General features: G+C 36.9%; 1 protein-coding gene across 1 annotated transcript; it reads left to right on the forward strand.

The window, feature by feature from the left end:
* Nucleotides 1–994: 994 nt before the first annotated feature.
* On the forward strand, nt 995–9,870 carry DEFB125 (defensin beta 125). The gene is made up of 2 exons (XM_035303468.3): nt 995–1,090; nt 9,509–9,870. Exons 1-2 carry the CDS (start codon nt 1,033–1,035, stop codon nt 9,868–9,870), a joined length of 420 nt encoding a protein of 139 aa, XP_035159359.1. The 5' UTR covers nt 995–1,032.
* Nucleotides 9,871–19,344: the final 9,474 nt, after the last annotated feature.

Below are 19,344 nucleotides of genomic sequence, written 5' to 3' on the forward strand. Positions count from 1 at the left end.
GTACATGAGATGTTTTGATAAAGTATGCAATGCATAATAGCCACATCATGGAAAGTGGGGTATCCATCCCCCCAAGCATTTATGCTTTCTGTTACAAATAATCTAATTATACATTTTCACTATTTTTAAATGCATAATTAAGTTATGTTTTTACTGTAGTCACCTTGTCATGCTATTAAGCACCAGGTCTTATTTCTTATTTTCTAACCATTTGTTGTACCCATTAACCACCCCCACCTCCCCATACACGTCCACTACTCTTCCCAGCCTCTGATAACTATCCTTCTACTCTATCTGCTATGAGTTTAATCGTTTTGATTTTTAGATTTCACAAATAAGGGAGAACAGGCAATGTTTGTCTGTGTCTGGCTTATTTCACTTAGCATAATGACCTCCAGTTCCATCCATGTTATTGCAAATGACAGCATCTCATTCTTTTTTATGGCTAAATAGTACTCCATTGTGTGTAAGTTCCACATTTTCTTTATCCACTCATCTGTTGATGGACACTTAGGTTGCTTTTAAATCATGGCTATTGAGAATAGTGCTGCAACAAGCACAGGTGTTCAGATATCTATTTAATATACTTATTTCCTTTTGCAGGGGGGAAGGTATAGACCCAGCAGGGAGGCTGCTGGATTGATTGGACTGCCACAAGTGATACCTTTACACACCATTCTGCTGTCACTGGGTATGTACAAAATGTTTCATACAGGCAGAGGAGAAAGGCAATCGACCCAAGTTAAAAAAAACTTCTTGGGGCTGTTGCTTTCCATCAGACCTTACAGTTCTACAGGATAATAGCCTATCTCATAAGGCCTCAGTTTTCTTTAATAATTTCTAGAAGCAGACATTACTGTGTCATGCACACTCAGTGTTGCAAATTAATGGCCTGGTGATTTGGGTGGCATGGCATTTCCCCCTTCTCTGGTTCATCGCCCATGATAGGCTAGTGAAGGTGACCACTTAAATTCCTTGCTGTGCAGTGTTCTGTATTCCTCAGGACACAGAGCTTCCTCTCTCCCAGGAGCCATGAACCTCCTGATGCTGACCTTTGTTATCTGTGCGCTGCTAACTCAGGTGACCAAAGGTAATGGAACCTTATAAAGCAGAGCTGATGGAACTAGGATGAGTTGTTGCTTTTGGGCTCCCCTGGTATCGTGATGGGGAAGAGGGAATCTACAGGAAAAACCTGGACCAATAAAGAGCAGCAGAAATGCTCTTGTTTTGGCAGCTCCATGTCCCCAGTCTCTGAGAATCTTTCTGTTAGGGGCATCTAGCAAGCTGGGATGTTCTCTGAGACATTTATCCAAAGACAAGCATTTCCTTAGTACTCTGAGCCACCCTATCTGTCTCTCTATGTAAATATCCAATGTTAGCCCAGCCTCACTTCACTTCTATTTTGATTATTATGTTGTTGTACCCATTTCATTGTTGTGTCCTATTAGTTCTTCTACCATCTTGAATTCTTCTTTGCCCTGAGAGTAGCTTAGGGGGAGGCCCTCATTTTCATGTTCTTAGATATGGTGAACAAGTCCATTGACAGTCTCTAGATTCTGTAGCACTATCATACGGAAGAGACAACATATATGTTTGGGGTAGAGGTGGAAATAAGTGGCATGAAGACAAGATAGAAAGACTAGTGAACAATGGGGAGCTTCTAATTTTAGATGAATAGGAACAGCCTGTTTCCACTACTTAATAAGGCTACTTTTGAAAACTGTTAACATTTTATTTAAAAATAATACTTGCAATTGACTTATGTATCAAGCAATTGAGAGATTTATAGGGTTTAGGGAAAAGAAAAGTATTTGCCTGTCCTAGAATACCAGTTCTTCAGTCTTACCCTTCAGAATCAATCAATATTACCAATTTCTTATATATCCTAAAAAATACAAATATATTTATTTACATGTATATATCTTTTAGATTTTTAAAAATGCAGTTGCAAATGAACCATGTGGATTGTTCTGCAATGTACTATGAATATATTAGAGACAACTTATCCATACATAAACCTAGTTCATTATGTTTAATCAATAAGTAAAACTTTGAGGAGGAGGAGATGAATGTCCTCACATTAATTACTCCACTACTGATGAAAAACAGGTCTTTAATTATTACAAACAATTCAGCAAGAAAAATTTGTAAACAAATATATACCTTTCCATTTATGACTGGACACACACACACACACACACACACACACACACAGTCAAACCACCTACCAGAAAAGTTGAAGTACTCTCCTATCTCCAGTTGCAAGAGTAACAGCTTCCAAACCCTCATCAGTCCTTTTCTTCTTCTACTACATTCTTCCAGGTTTTACAGTCCAATATGTAAAAATTATGTCCTGCTGTGTGAATTCATGACACTTTAATTATAAATGAGTTTAAAATTTTAGTCCATTAGATTTCTAAACTTTCTTATTTATCTTTATATACTAAGAAATTTGACTTTAGTTAAATTCAGAGGTGTTATATTTTGCCTAGAAAGATGCTATTCGTGACTATTAAATGGATATAACTGTGCCTTTGATCTGTTATGTCTTGATTCACATGTTGATGTAACATTATTAATATCCGCATTCATTTCTGATTATGAACTGTTGTGTCTGTTGAAAATTTTGAACTTTTGAAATTGTAGTAAAAAATTGTAAAGAAGTTAAAAAAGACATAAAAAAATTTGATCTATTGTTCTTCCTCAGTTTTATTTGAATAAAAATGTGTATCCTACTTATAAATTTTCTATTATACTATTAGTATTTTCCCATTTACTAAATATTTTTCAAAAACTGTTTTCCAATGACTGTATAAAAGTTTATTGCACAGATACTGTTCAAATTACTTAGCCAAATTGTTTTTGCATAAATAAGTGCATTTATGTTATAGAGACAAAAATGGCTAGTATGTCCTTTCTTATACATAAATCATTCAGCATAAAATTCTTGGAGATGTACTTTTTCTTGTCTGCTTTATGTATTATCAATATTTGAATACTTGCCAAGTCTTAAAAATGAAAGATTATATGTAAATAAATTATTCATGTCTATGAGTAATGGGGAAGTCAAACTTCAAATATGTTTATTATATATTTTACTTTTCTACAAATTGTCTATGCCTGCTTTTCCCTTTTATTTTGGAGGGTTGGTTTTCATTTCTGTTGATTTAGAGATTTTTATTTTTGTTACCTCTTGTAGGTTTGTTTTGAAATTTAACTATTTATGTGTTTTCAAGTAAGATAGGACCTGATGGCTTGTGAAACAACTTTTTACGAAGCCAAGCTATTGTTAGACTGCTATCAACAGATAAATTTTAAGTTGATGCTAGCTGGTTCTATATCTGGCATGTTTTAGAAAGAATTCCTCACATGGGATAATGTTTTGGCTAGATGGCTCCCCTCCTTAGAAACATACAATTGCTAGCCATATTTCTAATTTCAGGATTTTGAGACACTAGTGACGAAGATCACATGTCCTAATAATATAATAGTTCTGGACTGAACTCTTTTTTTTTTAGAGACAGGGTTTCACCACATTGGTCAGGCTGGTCTCAAACTCTGAACCTCAGATGATCCTCCTGCCTTGGCCTCCCAAAGTGCTGGGATTACAGGCGTGAGCCACTGCACCTGGCTAGGACTGAAACTCTTTGAAAAAAAATGACTGTTGTCACTCTAGAAAAATAAAATTAAGTTACAAATTATTCCCAATTGCCATCATTCTACTGCTTAAACCAAATTATTGGAATTATCTTTGATATTTCTGTATCTACAACACTCACATCTATCAGGAAGTCTGTTACATCTGCCTGCAAATTATATCCAGAATGCAATGATTCTCGCCACCCCCATTGCTACCATTCCGATTCTAGTCACCATCATCTCTCACCTGTGTTACTGTCATAGCCTCCTCATGCTCTCTGTCCTTCTGCTGTTGCCTTCCACTATCTTGTCAAAACACATAGTGCATGATCCACTTACACAGGAAGTCAGATCATGTACTTTGGCTCAAAACTCTGTCATGGCCCCCTTTTCACTGAGAACAATAACCAGAGTTCATGCAGTGGCTCAGCTGGCCCTACAGGATCTGGCCCTTATGACCTCTCTCTAGGACTATACTAGCATATACTAGTATACTGCTATAGTCTTTGTTCACTCCACTATAGTCACACTGTCCCCAGTGCTCTTCCCCAAGCATGTCAGACTTACTCAACCCAGAGAGCTCTGTTTGTTTACCCTGCGTAGAGCACACTTGCCTCGGACACTGGTGTGACTAATTCCTTTACCTCCTTCCAGTTGTTCAATAATCACCTTGTTACACAGGCCTGTGCAACTCCTGTTTATGAATCTTCTATTACTCTTAAATCTACTCTCACTTCTCTCTGCAAACCATTGATCACCTTTTCATCTACAAAATAATGTACTTTGTTTTTTATTGGGGTAAAATATACATATGTAAATTACCATCTTTACCATGTCTACCATATTTTCATGTATACATGTTAGTCATTTGTACGTCTTCTGTTGAGAAATGTCTATTCAGATCTTTTGCCTGTTTCAAAATCGGATTATTTGTTATTGTTTGCTATAGAGCTGTTTGGGCTCCTTATATTAATATATTTTTGGTTGTTAATTGCTTGTCAGATGAATAGTTTGCAAATATTTTCTCCCATTCTGTGGGTTATCTCTTCACTTTGTTGATTGTTTCCTTGGCTGTGCTCAAGCTTTTTAGTTTGATGTAATCCTAATTGCCTAATTTTGCTTGGGCTGTCTGTGCTTTTGAGGTCTTACCCAAGAAATCTTTGCGAAGACCTATGTCCTGAAGTGTTTCCCTAATGTTTTCTTCAGGTAGTTTCATAGTTTTAGGTCTTAGATTTAAATCTGTAAACCATACAGTCTAGCAGGGAGTGCACTTACTTTTTATTGTCTGTCTCCCTCTGCTAGAAAGTCAGCTCCATGTGATTTTTGTCTGTTTAGTCATGGATGTGCCTCAAGGGCCCAGGATGGTGCCTGCACCATAGTAGGGGCCTGAAACTTTGATGACTGTGTGACGATAGCCTAGTTTAAGTTCTGGAGGGGATAATTTAAAACAGGTAAAAGGGAATGTAAATGACAATTTTGAAGAATAAAGGACAGAACGGGGTGATGCAAAGACAAAGAAGAAGAAGAGAGCCAAGATGACATATTTTAAGTATGGATAGTGCTGGAGGAAAACTTAAGATATGAGTCTTTGTAGATGTGAGAAATGAGGAAGCAAGGCTGGAGCTTGTCATGCAAGAAAGAAGTGGAGGGTCTAGACTTGACATTTATAGAAAATTCCATGAAGTACAAAGTAAAATGGAGCCAGTAAAATAACAAAGAGAGAATAAACAGCTGTAGAAGAGGGAAGGTAGAATAAATAATTGGAGAAGTGGGACTAGAGTCAACATTTTCCAGAGGATAAAATATGAACCAAATTATTGTAAGCCTAATACATACATACATCTATATACGCTTTGTGCATATTATCACGTAAAATTCAAGCAAGGTTGTTTAGAGAATTACTTGCTGTTCTGTACATATGTCAGGCTTCCTCCTCCATAGAGCCTTATCTCTAGCTGCTTCCGCTGCCTAGAATACACTTATCGAGGTACTCCTTGGGCACATGTCTTGAGAAAGATGATCATACAGTTTAATGGTTGATAAATGAACATACAATGCAGCACACTAGTTTCCCTTTAGATTTATATCCTCACCCCTCAAATGAGTAGTCACACTGCTTAGAAATCCTACTGCACTTCTCTTGTAAATGAACCTTCCTTTTTTTTTTTTGAGACTGAGTCGTGCTCTGTTGCCAGGCTGGAGTGTTGTGGTGCGATCTTGGCTCACTGCAACCTCCAACTCCCCGTTTCAAGTGATTCTCCTGCCTCAGCCTCCCAAGTAGCTGGGATTACAGGCACGTGCCATCACACCCAGCTAAGTTTTGTATTTTTAGTAGAGTCATGGTTTCGCCATGTTGGCCAGGATGGTCTCCATCTCCTGACCTCATGATCCACCTGCCTCAACCTCCCAAAGTGCTGGGATTACAGGCATGTGCCATCGCACTCGGTCACCTTCCCTCTTTTATAGACAGGTATTTTGTCCTGATCTTTGTCTTTAATTTGCCTGCTCCTCTTCTCTACATGACTCTCCCCCTCAGCTTATCCCATGCTCCATTTATTTAAACACTTAAAATAGGAACTTTTTACTCATTTCCTCTGTCCCCTTTGCTATAGAGAAATGTATCGTCTCCATCTAAAGATCAGTCTGCCCTGTGTGAATTTGTGACTATGCCCTTCTGTCATTTCATCACCCTATTCTATATTAATCCCTTCTTTTCTGCTTATCTCTTTTTCTTTTCTTTTCTTTTTTTTTTTTTTTGTTCGTTTTTGAGATGGAGTCTTGCTCCTGTTGCCCAGGCTGGAGTGCAGTGGTACAATCTTGGTTCACTGCAACCTCTGCCCTCTGGGTTCAAGTGATTCTCCTGCTTCAGCCTCCTGAGTAGCTGGGGTTACAGGCACCCAGCACTACACCTGGCTAAGTTTTTGTATTTTTAGTAGAGACAGGGTTTCACCATGGCCAGGCTGGTCTCAAACTCCTGACCTAGGCAATCTGCCCGCCTCGGGCTCCCAAAGTGCTGAGATTACAGGCATGAGTCACTGTGCCTGGCCTGTTTGTTTCTTTTTTAATGGCTTGCAAACATGGTTTAGTATTTTTCATTCTTCAAAACAAACCTGAAAACCCTCCCTTAACCTTACATTGTCCTCTAACAAGTTATTTATTTTTTTGCTTTCCTTTGAAGCTAAACTTAAGATTTTCATCTTACAGGTCCTACATTCACTTCTCTCTCATTCACATTTTGACCAACTTCAGTTTAGTTTCTTTTCTCATACCACTCAGAAGCTGCTCTCCTCAGTATGAAGTGACCTTCATACTATTAAAAGCATGGACATTTTCCTGCCTTCATCTTTTATTGTTGTTGTTGAGACGGGGTCTCACTCTGCAGCCAGGCTGGAGTGCAGTGGTGTGATCTCAGCTCACTGCAACGTTTGCCTCCTGGGTTCAAGCAATTCTCCTGCCTCAGCCTCCTTAGTAGCTGGGATTACAGGCATCCACCACCACACACAGCTAACTTTTGTATTTTTAGTAGAGACAGGGTTTCACTGTGTTGTTCAGACTGGTCTCAAACTCCTGACCTTAGGTGATCTGCCACCTGGCCTCTCAAAGTGCTGGGAATACAAGCGTGCCCAGCCCCGCCTTCATCTTTTTTAACCTCTCAGCAGTATTTACCCACAAAACGACCACTCTGTCCTTTAAGAAACATTCTCCTCTCCTGCTTAATGTAGTTGTATCTGATAACTTTCCATATAACCTCTATGCAAGTGCTGTTTTTATGCTTATCAGCCAGATCTACATCCCCAGTCTCTCAGCAGCTGCTTGTGAAATATCCTTGTACAAGGCAATCCAGAAATGCCAGAAAATTATCAGCTGTCTCTGGGATTATCTAGCAACTATGGGCTAACAGGAAGCTGGATACATAGTCCAGGTCCTTTGAGCCTCATGTAGAATAATTTTGGGGCTTGGTAATTTTTTTTTCTTGCGGTAATTCCCTTATTTGCAGTTCAAGGCTATTATGGGGAGAAAACGTAAATGGATTTTAGTTCTTCAAGTTTTTTATTATAACTGTGCATCCTTCCATTCTTCAAGGTTTTTCTGTCACTCTGCACCCTCGGGGACTAATGCACAAGTAAACACTTTTATAAGGTTTTTTTTGTTTGTTTGTTTGTAAAAACTAAATGCTATTTTTTTCTTTTACTCTTAGTTGACATATAATAATTGTTCATATTTAGAAGATGCAGAGTAATATTTTGATACATGTATATGATGTGTAATGATCAAATCAGGGTAATTAACATATCCATCACCTCATATCACCTCAAACATTTGTCATTTTTTCATGTTGGGAACATTCAGAATCCTCTCTTCTAGCCATCCGAAAATATACAATAAACAGTTGTTAACTACCATCACCCTGCAGTGCTGTAGAATAGTGGACCCCAACCTCTTCGGTACCAGGGACCAGTTTCATGGAAGACCTTTTTCCAAGGGGGTGGAGGTGGTGGTAGGGATGAAACCGTTCCACTTCAGGTCATCAAGCAGGAGCTAGAGTCTCACAAGAAACATACATCCTAGATCCCTCATGTGCACAGTTTACAATAGGGTTCATGCTCTGAGAATCTAATGCCTCGGCTGATGTGACAAGAGGTGGAGCTCAGGCAGTGATTCTCGCCCACCTGCCGTTCACTTCCTGCTGTGTGGCCTGGTTGCTCAGAGGCGGTGGACCAGTACCCATTAGCTGCCTGGGGGCTGGAGACCCCTGCTACAGAACACTGGAACTTTTTCCTCCTATCTAGTTGTAATTTTCTACCTGTTAACCAACGTTTCCCAATCCCCCTTTCCCTTCTTAGCCTGCAGTAATCACTACTCTACAGTCTACTTCCATGAACTCAACTTTTAAAGCACCTACGTATGAATGAGTTGATAGAGATGAACTTATGATAACAGGTTATAATTCACCTTTTCTTGGATTTCTTGCTTTCCTGATTTCTATATTTCTCCACTGATTTTTTTTTTGAGGGAGGAATTGCCTCTCAACTAAACTATTATACTCAAATCTTTGCTGGGGCTCTGCTTTGCTGGGGGGGTCTGCTTTAAGATTCTAGTGTCTTAGTCTCCTGTTTTGCTCTGACTTATCCTATTGGTCATTTCCTCTTATCTGATCTCTTAAAATTGAAACTCACTAGAATTCAATTCTGGTCCTCGTTTTTCTCATATTATTCCAACCCACCTTGGCTTATCAATTTCTGTACTTTAAATGCTATCCATAAGCAATCACATTTATTTATTTGCATATGTTGAACCAACCTTGCATCCTTGATATGCTGCTAGATTCAGTTTGCCAGTATTTTGCTCAGGATTTTTGCACTGACTTTCATCAAGGATACTGGCTTGTGTCTCTGCCAGGTTTTGGTCTCAGGATGATGCTGGCCTCATAGAATAAGTTAAAGTGGAGTTCTGCCTTCTCAATTTTTGGGGAATAGTTTCAGTAGGAAGGCTATCAGCTCTTCTTTGTATATCTGGTAGAATCCATCTTGTGCTGAGCTTTTCATTTTCGTACTTCTTATCCAGGCTTCATATCAGTTTAAGTATTCTCTCTCTCTCTCTTGCTCTTTTTCTCTTCCTCCCTTTCTCCCTCTCTGCTCCTCTCTCTTTTTCTACCTTTCTCCTTTTCTCCACACAACTTCTTTGATGGCACATAGCACAATTTTAATATATACCTTCTGTTCTCCTGTTTGTCTCTTTCAATGGCATTTTCTATTTGACATCACATTAGTCTTGATGTCAGTGGTAGTACTTGTAAATTTTGGAATGAATGTAAAATTGTTATGTTGATGCTAGAGTTAAAATTTGACCTATATTTTATTATCTACAGGTAGCTTTGCACCCCAAAAATGTTGGAAGAATGATATAGGATATTGCAGAAGACGATGTTTAGATACTGAAAGGTACATACTTCTTTGTAGGAACAAGCTATCATGCTGCATTTCCATAATAATATCACATGAATACACTCGACAACCAGCATTTCCTGCGATTCAGCTAGAGGATATAACATTTGATTATAATTATGTGGACTTTTTTACTGGTTCCCCAGTGTCTGGGTTGAATGATCTGGTAACATTTGGAACAACTAATTCTGGAGAAACCACGACGCTCGAGACCGATACTTTTGAGACTACTGTGCCACCACCCAAGGCCACTACTTCCAAGACTACTGTGCCATCATCTCCTTAGACAGCTCTTACTAATAATGAATTAACATTTAACTTCTAGTATGGAGAATTAGAAACACTGCTGGAAATAATATCCAAAGAGTTTATTCTACCAATCCAATGTTACCAGGAAAATTCCATCAGGGATTGGATGACAATTAGGATGGACCTGATTGCTACTGCCAAAACAACAGCCAAGATAGTTGCCTTACAACTAGAAATGTGTAGACAGAAATGTATAGAAGATACAAGGATTCTTTTAATTGGACTTAAGTTCTTCATCTGTCTTCCTCTGATGTCCTAAAATATGTAAGCTAAATTTTATCTCAACTGAACATTTGTGTGTCTATGTATTTTTCCATGCCAAAAGACAAAAACAAACGCCATTGTTTGGAGCTGCCTATTATGACTAAGACAAGAATTTTTACTTTAACAGTGCCTGGTCCACTGCTATCATATCTAGGAGAACATAAAAAGGCATATAGAAAGAGTTCCAGACAAATGTTCCCTTCTCTACCCTCCACCTTTTATTGCAAGTTCTGACCCTAAGTACTTCTCTGTGTCATGACATCAAATTTTGTTTAAGGTTCTAGCTGGTAACTAAGAGTTAGAGTTAGAAGCTAATTCTTTCATTTAGCGCAAACACCGATCTAACTGGATAGAGATAAAGGTGGGACGTGCCTTGAGAACACATCATATTAAATGAAAAGGTGCATCTCAAATTCTATTTACTTTTCCAATGTTCTTTCCACTTAGAGCCCATCTTCCAACTATGTCAGCCTCATAAAATGTCTCTTCAGGTCCCCTTTCTGTCGGTGAATGCTAATTGTGTGCAGTGTTTCTCTGCTTTGTATGGTGTAGGCATGTGAGTGCTTTTTGTATGGCAACAGATGGGTCAGCAAGTGTCTTCTATGACAGTACAGAGAAGCAGTTATTGACTATAAAGTTGATTGGTTTTTTTAACTTTAAGTTCTGGGATACAAGTGCAGAACATGTAGGTTTGTTACATAGGTATACATGTGCCATGGTGGTTTGCTGCACCTGTCAGCCCAAATAATCTAGGTTTTTAAGTCCCACATACATTAGCTATTTGTCTTAATGCTCTCCCTCCCCTTCCCCCCAACACCCTGACTGGCCCCAGTGCGTGTTGTTCCCCTCCCTGTGTCCATGTGTTCTCATTGTTCAGCTCCCACTTATGAGTGAGAACACGTGGTGTTTGGTTTTCTGTTCCTATGTCAGTTTGCAGAAGATGATGGCTCCAAGCTTCATCCATGTCCCTGCAAAGGACATGATCTCATTCTTTATGGCTGCATAGTATTCCATGGTTATATGTATCACATTTTCTTTGTCCAGTCTATCATTGATGTGCATTTGGGTCGGTTCCATGTTTTTGCTATTGTAAATAGTGCTGCAGTAAACATACAGGTGCATGTGTCTTTATAATAGGATGACTTATAATCCTTTGGGCATATACTCAGTAATGGAATTGCTAGGTCAAATGATATTTCTGGTTCTAGATCCTTGAGGCATCACCACACTGTCTTCCACAATGGTTGAACTAATTTACATTCCCATGAACAGTTTGAAAGCATTCTTATTTCTCCACAGCCTTGCCAGCATCTATCGTTTCTTGACTTTTTAATAATCACCATTCTGACTGGCATGAGATAGTATCTCATTGTGGTTCCGATTTGCATTTCTCTAATTATCAGGGATGTTGAGCTTTTTTCATGTTTGTTAACTGCACAGATGTCTTCTTTTGAGAAGTGTATGTTCATATCCTTTGCCCACTTATTGAAGGAGGTGTTTGTTCTTCTTGTATATTTGTTTAATATATTTCTTGTATATTTGTATATTTCCTTATAGATTCTGGATATTAGACCTTTGTTAGCTGGGTAGATTGTAAAAATTTCCTCCCATTCTGTAGGTTGTGTGTTCACTCTGATGATAGTTTCTTTTGCTGTGCAGAAGCTCTTTCATTTTGTTAGATCCCATTTGTCAATTTTGGCTTTTGTTGCGATTGCTTTTGGCATTTTCATCATGAAGTCTTTGCCCACGCCTATGTCCTGAATGGTAGTGTCTAGGTTTTCTTCTAGGGTTTTTATGGTTTTGGGTTTTACATTTAAGTCTTTAATCTATCTTGAGTTAACTTTTGTATAAGGTATAAAGAAGGAATCCAGTTTCAGTTTTCTATATATGGCTAGCCAGTTTTCTCAGCACTATTTATTAAATATAGATTGAATTCACACATAACACTATTATCCTTAAACATAAATGGGCTAAATGCCCCCAGTTAAAAGACATAGATTGGCAAATTGGATAGAGTCAAGACCCATCAGCATGCTGTATTCAGGATACCCACTGCATGTGCAAAGGCACAAATAGGCTCAAAATTAAGGGATGGAGGAAAATTTACCAAGCAGATGGAAAGCACAAAATAGCAGGTGTTGCAGTCCCAGTCTCTGACAAAACAGACTTTAAACCAACAAACATCAAAAAAGACAAAGAAGGTTATTAAATAATGGTAAAGTGATCAATTCAACAAGAAGAGCTAACTATCCTAAATATATATGCACCCAATACAGGAGCACCTAGATTCATAAAACAAGTTCTTAGAGACCTACAAAGAGACTTAGACTCCAGCAAAATAATCGTGGGAGACTTTAACACCCACTGTCAATATTAGACAGATCAACGAGATAGAAAATTAACAAGGATATTCAGGACGTGAACTCAAATCCGACCAGGCAGATCTAATAGACATCTACAGAACTCTCCACCCCAAATCCACAGAATATACATTCTTCTCAGCACCACATCTCGCTTATTCTAAAATTGACCACATAATTGGAAGTAAAGCACTCCTTAGCAAATGCAAAAGAACGGAAATCCCAACAGTCTCTCAGACCACGGTGCAATCAAATTAGAACTCAGAATTCAGAAACTAACTCAGAACCGCACAGCTTCATGGAAACTGAACAACTGGCTCTTGAATGTTGACTCGATAAACAATGAAATGAAGGCAGAAATAAAGATGTTTTTCAAAACCAATGAGAATGAAGACACAACATGCCAGAATCTCTGGGGCACATTTAAAGCAGTGTCTAGAGGGAAATTTATAGCAATAAATGCCCCAAAGAGAAACTAGGAAAGATCTAAAATCAACACCCTAAAGAAAAAATATTGAAGGCAGCTAGAGAAAAGTGTTAGATGGGATACAAAGGGAAGCCCATCTGGCTAACAGCAGACATATCAGCAGAAATCCTACAATTGAGAAGAGACTGGGGGACTATTTAAATAATTCTCAAAGAAAAGAAACTCCAAGTAAGAATTTCAAGCCCTGCCAAACTAAGCTTTATAACTGAAAGAGAAATATGATCATTTTTCAGACAAGCAATTGCTAAAGCAATTCATTGCCACTACACCAGCCTTACAAAAGATCTTTAAGGGAGTTCTAAACATAAAGATGAAGAACAATATCTTCTACCACAAAACCACACCTAAGTACGTAGCACACAGACCCTTTAAAGCTATTACACAATAGGAACGATAAAGCAACCAGCTTACAATTTCATGACAGGATCAAAATCTCATATATCAATATTAATCTTGAATGTAAATGATCTTAACATCCCACTTAAAGGCACAGAGTGGCAAGTTGGACAATAAAATAAGACCCATCCATCTGCTGTGTTCAAGAAACCGATCTCACAAGTAATGACTACTACACTAATTTTATCTTTTTTCTTTTTGTTCATTGCTTATAAGTTTCATTTTATGGTATGTTATTTTTATTGTATGCGAAATATTGGGCAAATGGGTTTTGGAGACTCCAAGTGATGTCATCTTTTAGCATAAAAAGTCCTCCTTTTCTCCAGAGAGCAAAGAGATAAGGACATGATTAATTCAGTATAACAAGGCATTAAGCTGGTTCAGGGCTGGGTTTCAGTGCTAGTAATGATTCCACCTATATCTAGTTTGTTCCTGTTTCTCAGGAATAGCCCTCCGGGCTTTTTCTTCAGGGTCTAGTGGGTCTCAACATCTTCAACCCAAAAAAACAATGAACAAATTCTAGCTCTGCTCTTTACAGTTTTCAAACATTGCTCTTCAGCCTCCTTATTCAGGCACTCCTGTAATATCATAAAAGGGAGACCATCTATGTGTTTGAGGTAGGCTCCATATCACTATCATATCTGTTTTTTATGCACTACAGGAGTACACGAAATCTTGTATTGCCTTTCAGAAGTTTCAGCTGAGCTTTCCAACCTCTCACAAAGCTCTAGTGTTCCAATGCTCCATTAGGGGAAGAAAATGTGGGGCACCTGAAAGCCCAATTTGTAATTCATAGAATCTCTGCTAGTTCTGCTGATTCAATTATTTCCCAGAGAGCCTTTCTTTCCGGACCAAGCTTGACCTCCAGTCTGTCCCAAACTGACAAAGGCACCCAGGGAGGAAATGGCTGGCGACTATTGGCCTCCTCCAGAAACAGAAAGCCTGTTCTGTTCTCTCTTTAGAATATCAACTCTTCTGATACCAGTGATTTCTCTGGTTCCCTAATGCCTTGGAAATATTATTTTAATAAAATCAAGTTTTTCTAGGTTTTGCATCAAAGGCATTGCTTTTCTGTGACTTCATCGATTTCTCCCTAAGAACAAAACTTCTCGATCCAATTTAATCTTAACTTGATTGCTGTTGTGTTTGGCCATTTATATATTTATATTTTCCCTGAATTTTCTATATTTCTATGTTTTCTCCTTTCTTTTAATCTTTCTGTGTACACTAAATGCTCTTTTTTATTTTCTTCCTCACTAGTCCTTAATGTATTCTTAACCTATCAATATCTAATATTAACCAAAAACTTGTATTTCTCCTCAGACAATTCATGGAATACAACTCCATTTTACCGGCCTCCAGTTTATAGTCTATCACTTTATTTTACTTTCATATATTGTAATACCAAGACAATATTATTGCACCCACAACAATTATAGATAGTTCTATTTTCTGGGTGAATCCAACAAGTTATCATTATAAAGTAACTCATTTTCTGCTAAGATAATTTTTGCCTTAAATACTATTTTGTTCACTACTAAGAAGTAGAATAACTTCCTTTTGTTGTTATTTGCATGTTAAGTTTTTTTCCCATATTTCCACTTTCAGTCTTCTCCATATCTTGTTTTTACATTTATCTGTTGTAAATAGCATCTAATTTTTCATCCAGTCTAGCAACTAGAGTTAATCCATAAATATACCAATCTCTGAATAACATGGAACATAGACCACTTGAATTCTATTTAACTCTCCCAATTGATTCTATTTTCAGAATTTTGATGTTTTATTATGTTTTTAAATCTTATAAAACATTTTTACTTAATTCTGCCAGTTTAATCCACTTTTATCCCATTTTTTATTGCTTCTTCATCACATACTTTCCATATGTGGTCATTTTTTTAAACTAAAAGAGCATCCCTTAGAATTTCCTTTCATGAGATCTGCTGATGTCTATCTCTACCTGAAAAGGTTGTATTTATATTTTCTTCTACAAATATTTTCATAAATATGGATTTCTAGGATGGCATTTACTTTTAAAAATATGTTGAAGAAGTCAATCCATTGGATTATGGCTTCTATTGTTTCTGGTGAAAAAATCACCTGTCAGGGTAACAATTATCCTATCAAAAGTGTGATTTCTGTTTTTCTCTCTGACTTTTTCAGCTCTTCTCTTTCTTTGTCATTTTATCTAGATGACAATTTTTATTTATTTTCTGGAATAGTGTTTCTTAGAGTATTTCTAGAAAAATAATAAGATTTATTATCTTTTCAAATTTATGTAACTTTTTGTAATTCTTTTTCTTTAATTTTTTCCCCTTCTCTTTGAAAATCTTATTAATCAGATATTGGCTCTCCTGAACTGACAATATGTGTCTTACATATTTTGCTCATACTTTCTACTTGTTTTTGGACTTCAAAGATTTTCTCACTTTATCTTCAAATACAGCTGTTACTTAGTCATTTTTCTAATTTCCAAAAGCTTACTACTTCTCCTTACATAGCATGATGTTATTGTTTTATGGATGGAACACACTCTTGAAACTCTCCAACTCCTAAGTAATAGTTCTTCTAATGTGACTTTCTTCATTTATTTTCAGTCATATTAAAGATTTTTCACAGATAGATAGCTAGCCTAGCTTGCTTATTAATATTTTATGTATATATTTCATCTATCTATCTAATCTATCTATCTATCTATCTATCTATCTATATATATATATATATATATATATATAGAGAGAGAGAGAGAGAGAGAGAGAGAGCACGTGCCATTTTATGTGTGCAAACTTGTCCACAGCTTTTGTTTCAAAATGTTTGAACTGTGAAGATAGAAAAGACGTTTGCTGGAATGCATCATATTGAAGTTTATTTCTCATAATCTTTCTTTAGAGGTCGTCACCTAGGCAGAAAAAGTAACTAACTAAAAAAACGAAAACATAATTTCCAGGAATATTTGTGCCAACTCAGGTGATTAATAAAAGAAAATTCTAAGATGACAGCTCTGTAGGCTGCATAGGAAGCAACCAGTTCACATTGTAGAAGAAAGAAGGAATGTCCCAGAGATGAAATATAGTTACAATACACCCTCATCTACTGCAGCACTAAAAAAAGATAAACTCTAAGGCAGGCAAATGTAGCAGCATAAGACTATTAAATAATAAGTAATTTAATGTTCTATTTTATGACATTATTTTAGAGGAGCATCATTTGATCATCTTCTGTTTATCATACATATTTCTTCCATTTATCTTATAGTATCCTTATATAAATGCTAAAATAATTAATCTCAGATTGGATGCTTTTGAAGAGAATTAGCCTATTTGTGTCAATTATTTACTAAAACGAAGCTAAATAACAACAAAAAAGCCTAGTTGGAACAGGGACCAGGTAGGGCAATAGGAAGCTTGCATGAATATTATTAACTCTGAATGCTTTTTCATCAACACTAACAGTGTGTCGTGTCTGTATATTTAATTCATTTAGGATTAAACTATTAATATATTGTATCCTAGGATGGCAGAGTTATTGAGAAGCCCCTATATGCTCCAGGGGATATAGGTTGATATTCTTCAGCTGTCAAAATTCTTCAGCTGACTTCAATGAGCAGTAGTGGCATTTATCACCAGTCATCAAAGTTCTTTTAACCTCCACTTCTTTAGCCTGCTCCTTTAACGGATGGTGGCATGAACATGAAGTTTCTCTCCTAAACGTCTATGATACTCCACAATTCATGGGCTATGCCTCCAGGCTACCAGTACAATCAGATCTTCATGTTCCAAGAAAGGGATCATTAGTTTGCCCTGCAGGATGTGCCACCTTTCTTGGAGAACTGAGTGAGATCTGCTGAGGCATGAATGTGCTCTTGGCATTTCTGTTTATTTGCCCCTTATTACACTGTATTATGTCAGAATGAGGGTTTGGGTTCAACAGTGCTCCAGACTTCCACTGTTCCAAACTTCCTAAATGCACAGTTATGGAATGTGACACAATTGTTGGCAATGATATTTAAACAGAATATGTATTTTTGGTGGAGTCTCTGGGAAAAATTACTAATGGGAGAGATGAGTGATCCAAATATTCAAGTGGTAGACACCCACTTGACTTTGGCTTTCCACTTCCTCCTGTTTGGAACATGGTCATAATGCTGGAGGTAATGCTGCTATCTATAACAATGAGGCAAAAACACTGGGTAAGAGTATGTGAACAGAAGAGTAGAGGGTGATTAGCATGGCGAAGCTGTTATAGAATCTATGGACTTTATGTTACATGAGAAAAATAAAATCTGAATTTGTAATAAATGAACAAAACACGTTCCATTTGACCCAGCAATCCCATTACTGGGTATATATCCAAAGGACTATAAATCATTCTATTATAAGGACACATGCACACGAATGTTCATTGCAGCACTGTTTACAATAGCAAAGACCTGGAATCAACCCAAATGCCCATTGATGATAGACTGGACTGGGAAAATGTGGCACATATACACCATGGAATATTATGCAGCAATCAAAAATGATGAGCTCATGTCCTTTGTAGGAACATGGATGAATCTGAAGAACATCATTCTCAGCAAACTGACACAAGAACAGAAAATGAAATACCACATGTTCTCACGCATAGGCGGGTGATGAACAATGAGAAGACATGGACACAGGGAGGGGAGCACTACACACGGGGGTCTGTTGGGGGGAATAGGGGAGGGACAGTGGGAGGAGTGGAGATAGGGAGGGATAGCATGGGGAGAAATGCCAGATGTGGGTGAAGGGGAGGAAGGCAGCAAATCACACTGCCATGTGTGTACCTATGCAACTATCTTGCATGTTCTGCACATGTACCCCAAAATCTAAAATGCAATAAAAATAATAAATAAATAAATAAATGCTAAAAAAATTTTTCATGCTTTTCTGTTTAATATGACAGCCTATTATACTTTCTAACTGGTATATTATGGATTATAGATAGAATGTAATTGAGGATTAAACTCTCTTAAGTTTAAAACATGTGGTTTTCTTCTCTATTGAGAATAGTAAATCTCTTCCCAGATATCTATGTCCAAGAAAATATCCTTCAAGAATAAGGATCAAATAAACACATTCCCAGTTGAAGGAAAACTGAAGAAAAAAAAAGGAGGGGGAGTCACTAGTAGTTATACCTAAAAGAATCGCTAAAGGAAGTCCTTCACATTGAAATAAAGTTTTTTTTTTTTTAAAGAAATCTTGGAACATAAGGGAAAAAGCAGAGAAAGAACAAAAACATCAGAAATTCAATAAGCTTTTTTTACTTATTTTTTGGTTTTCTAAATTATTTTGGACAGAAACAGCAAAAATTATCCCTCTGTTGTGATTCTCACAGTAGGTAGAGTAAAATGTTTAAGTCAATTATAATAGAAATGGGGGGTTATCAGAGATATAAAGGGAGACTGTGATAAGTTATAGATATGTAATATAACACAGAACAGTCACTACAAAAGCTCTACAAAGAGGTACACTTAAAAATATTACAGATAAATGAATATGGAATTCTAAATTATGGAAAAATACGTCACAAATAGCAGGAAAAATAAGACAAGCAAAAGGAAACAAAAACAAAATGAAAGATTTAAGCATTAACATATCAATAATTTATTTAAATTTAAATGACCTAAACACACAAATTAAAAGATGAATATTGGCAAAGTATGTTTTTAAATGACCCAGTAATATGATATCTACAAGAAACTCACATCAAATATAATGATATAAATAGGCTGTAAGTAAAAGAATGGAAAAAGCTATACCATACAAACATTAATAAAAAGTTTTCAGGAGTGACTGTAGTAACACCAGCTAAAGTAGACTTCAGAACATCAAAAAAAAAAAATTAGGATGAAAAAAGTCATTACATAGTGACAAAAGTTCCACTCCACCAAAAGATACAGCAAACCTAAATTTGTATGCTC

Source organism: Callithrix jacchus, chromosome 5 (assembly GCF_049354715.1).
Source record: "Callithrix jacchus isolate 240 chromosome 5, calJac240_pri, whole genome shotgun sequence".
In the NCBI taxonomy this organism is placed as follows: domain Eukaryota; kingdom Metazoa; phylum Chordata; class Mammalia; order Primates; family Cebidae; genus Callithrix; species Callithrix jacchus.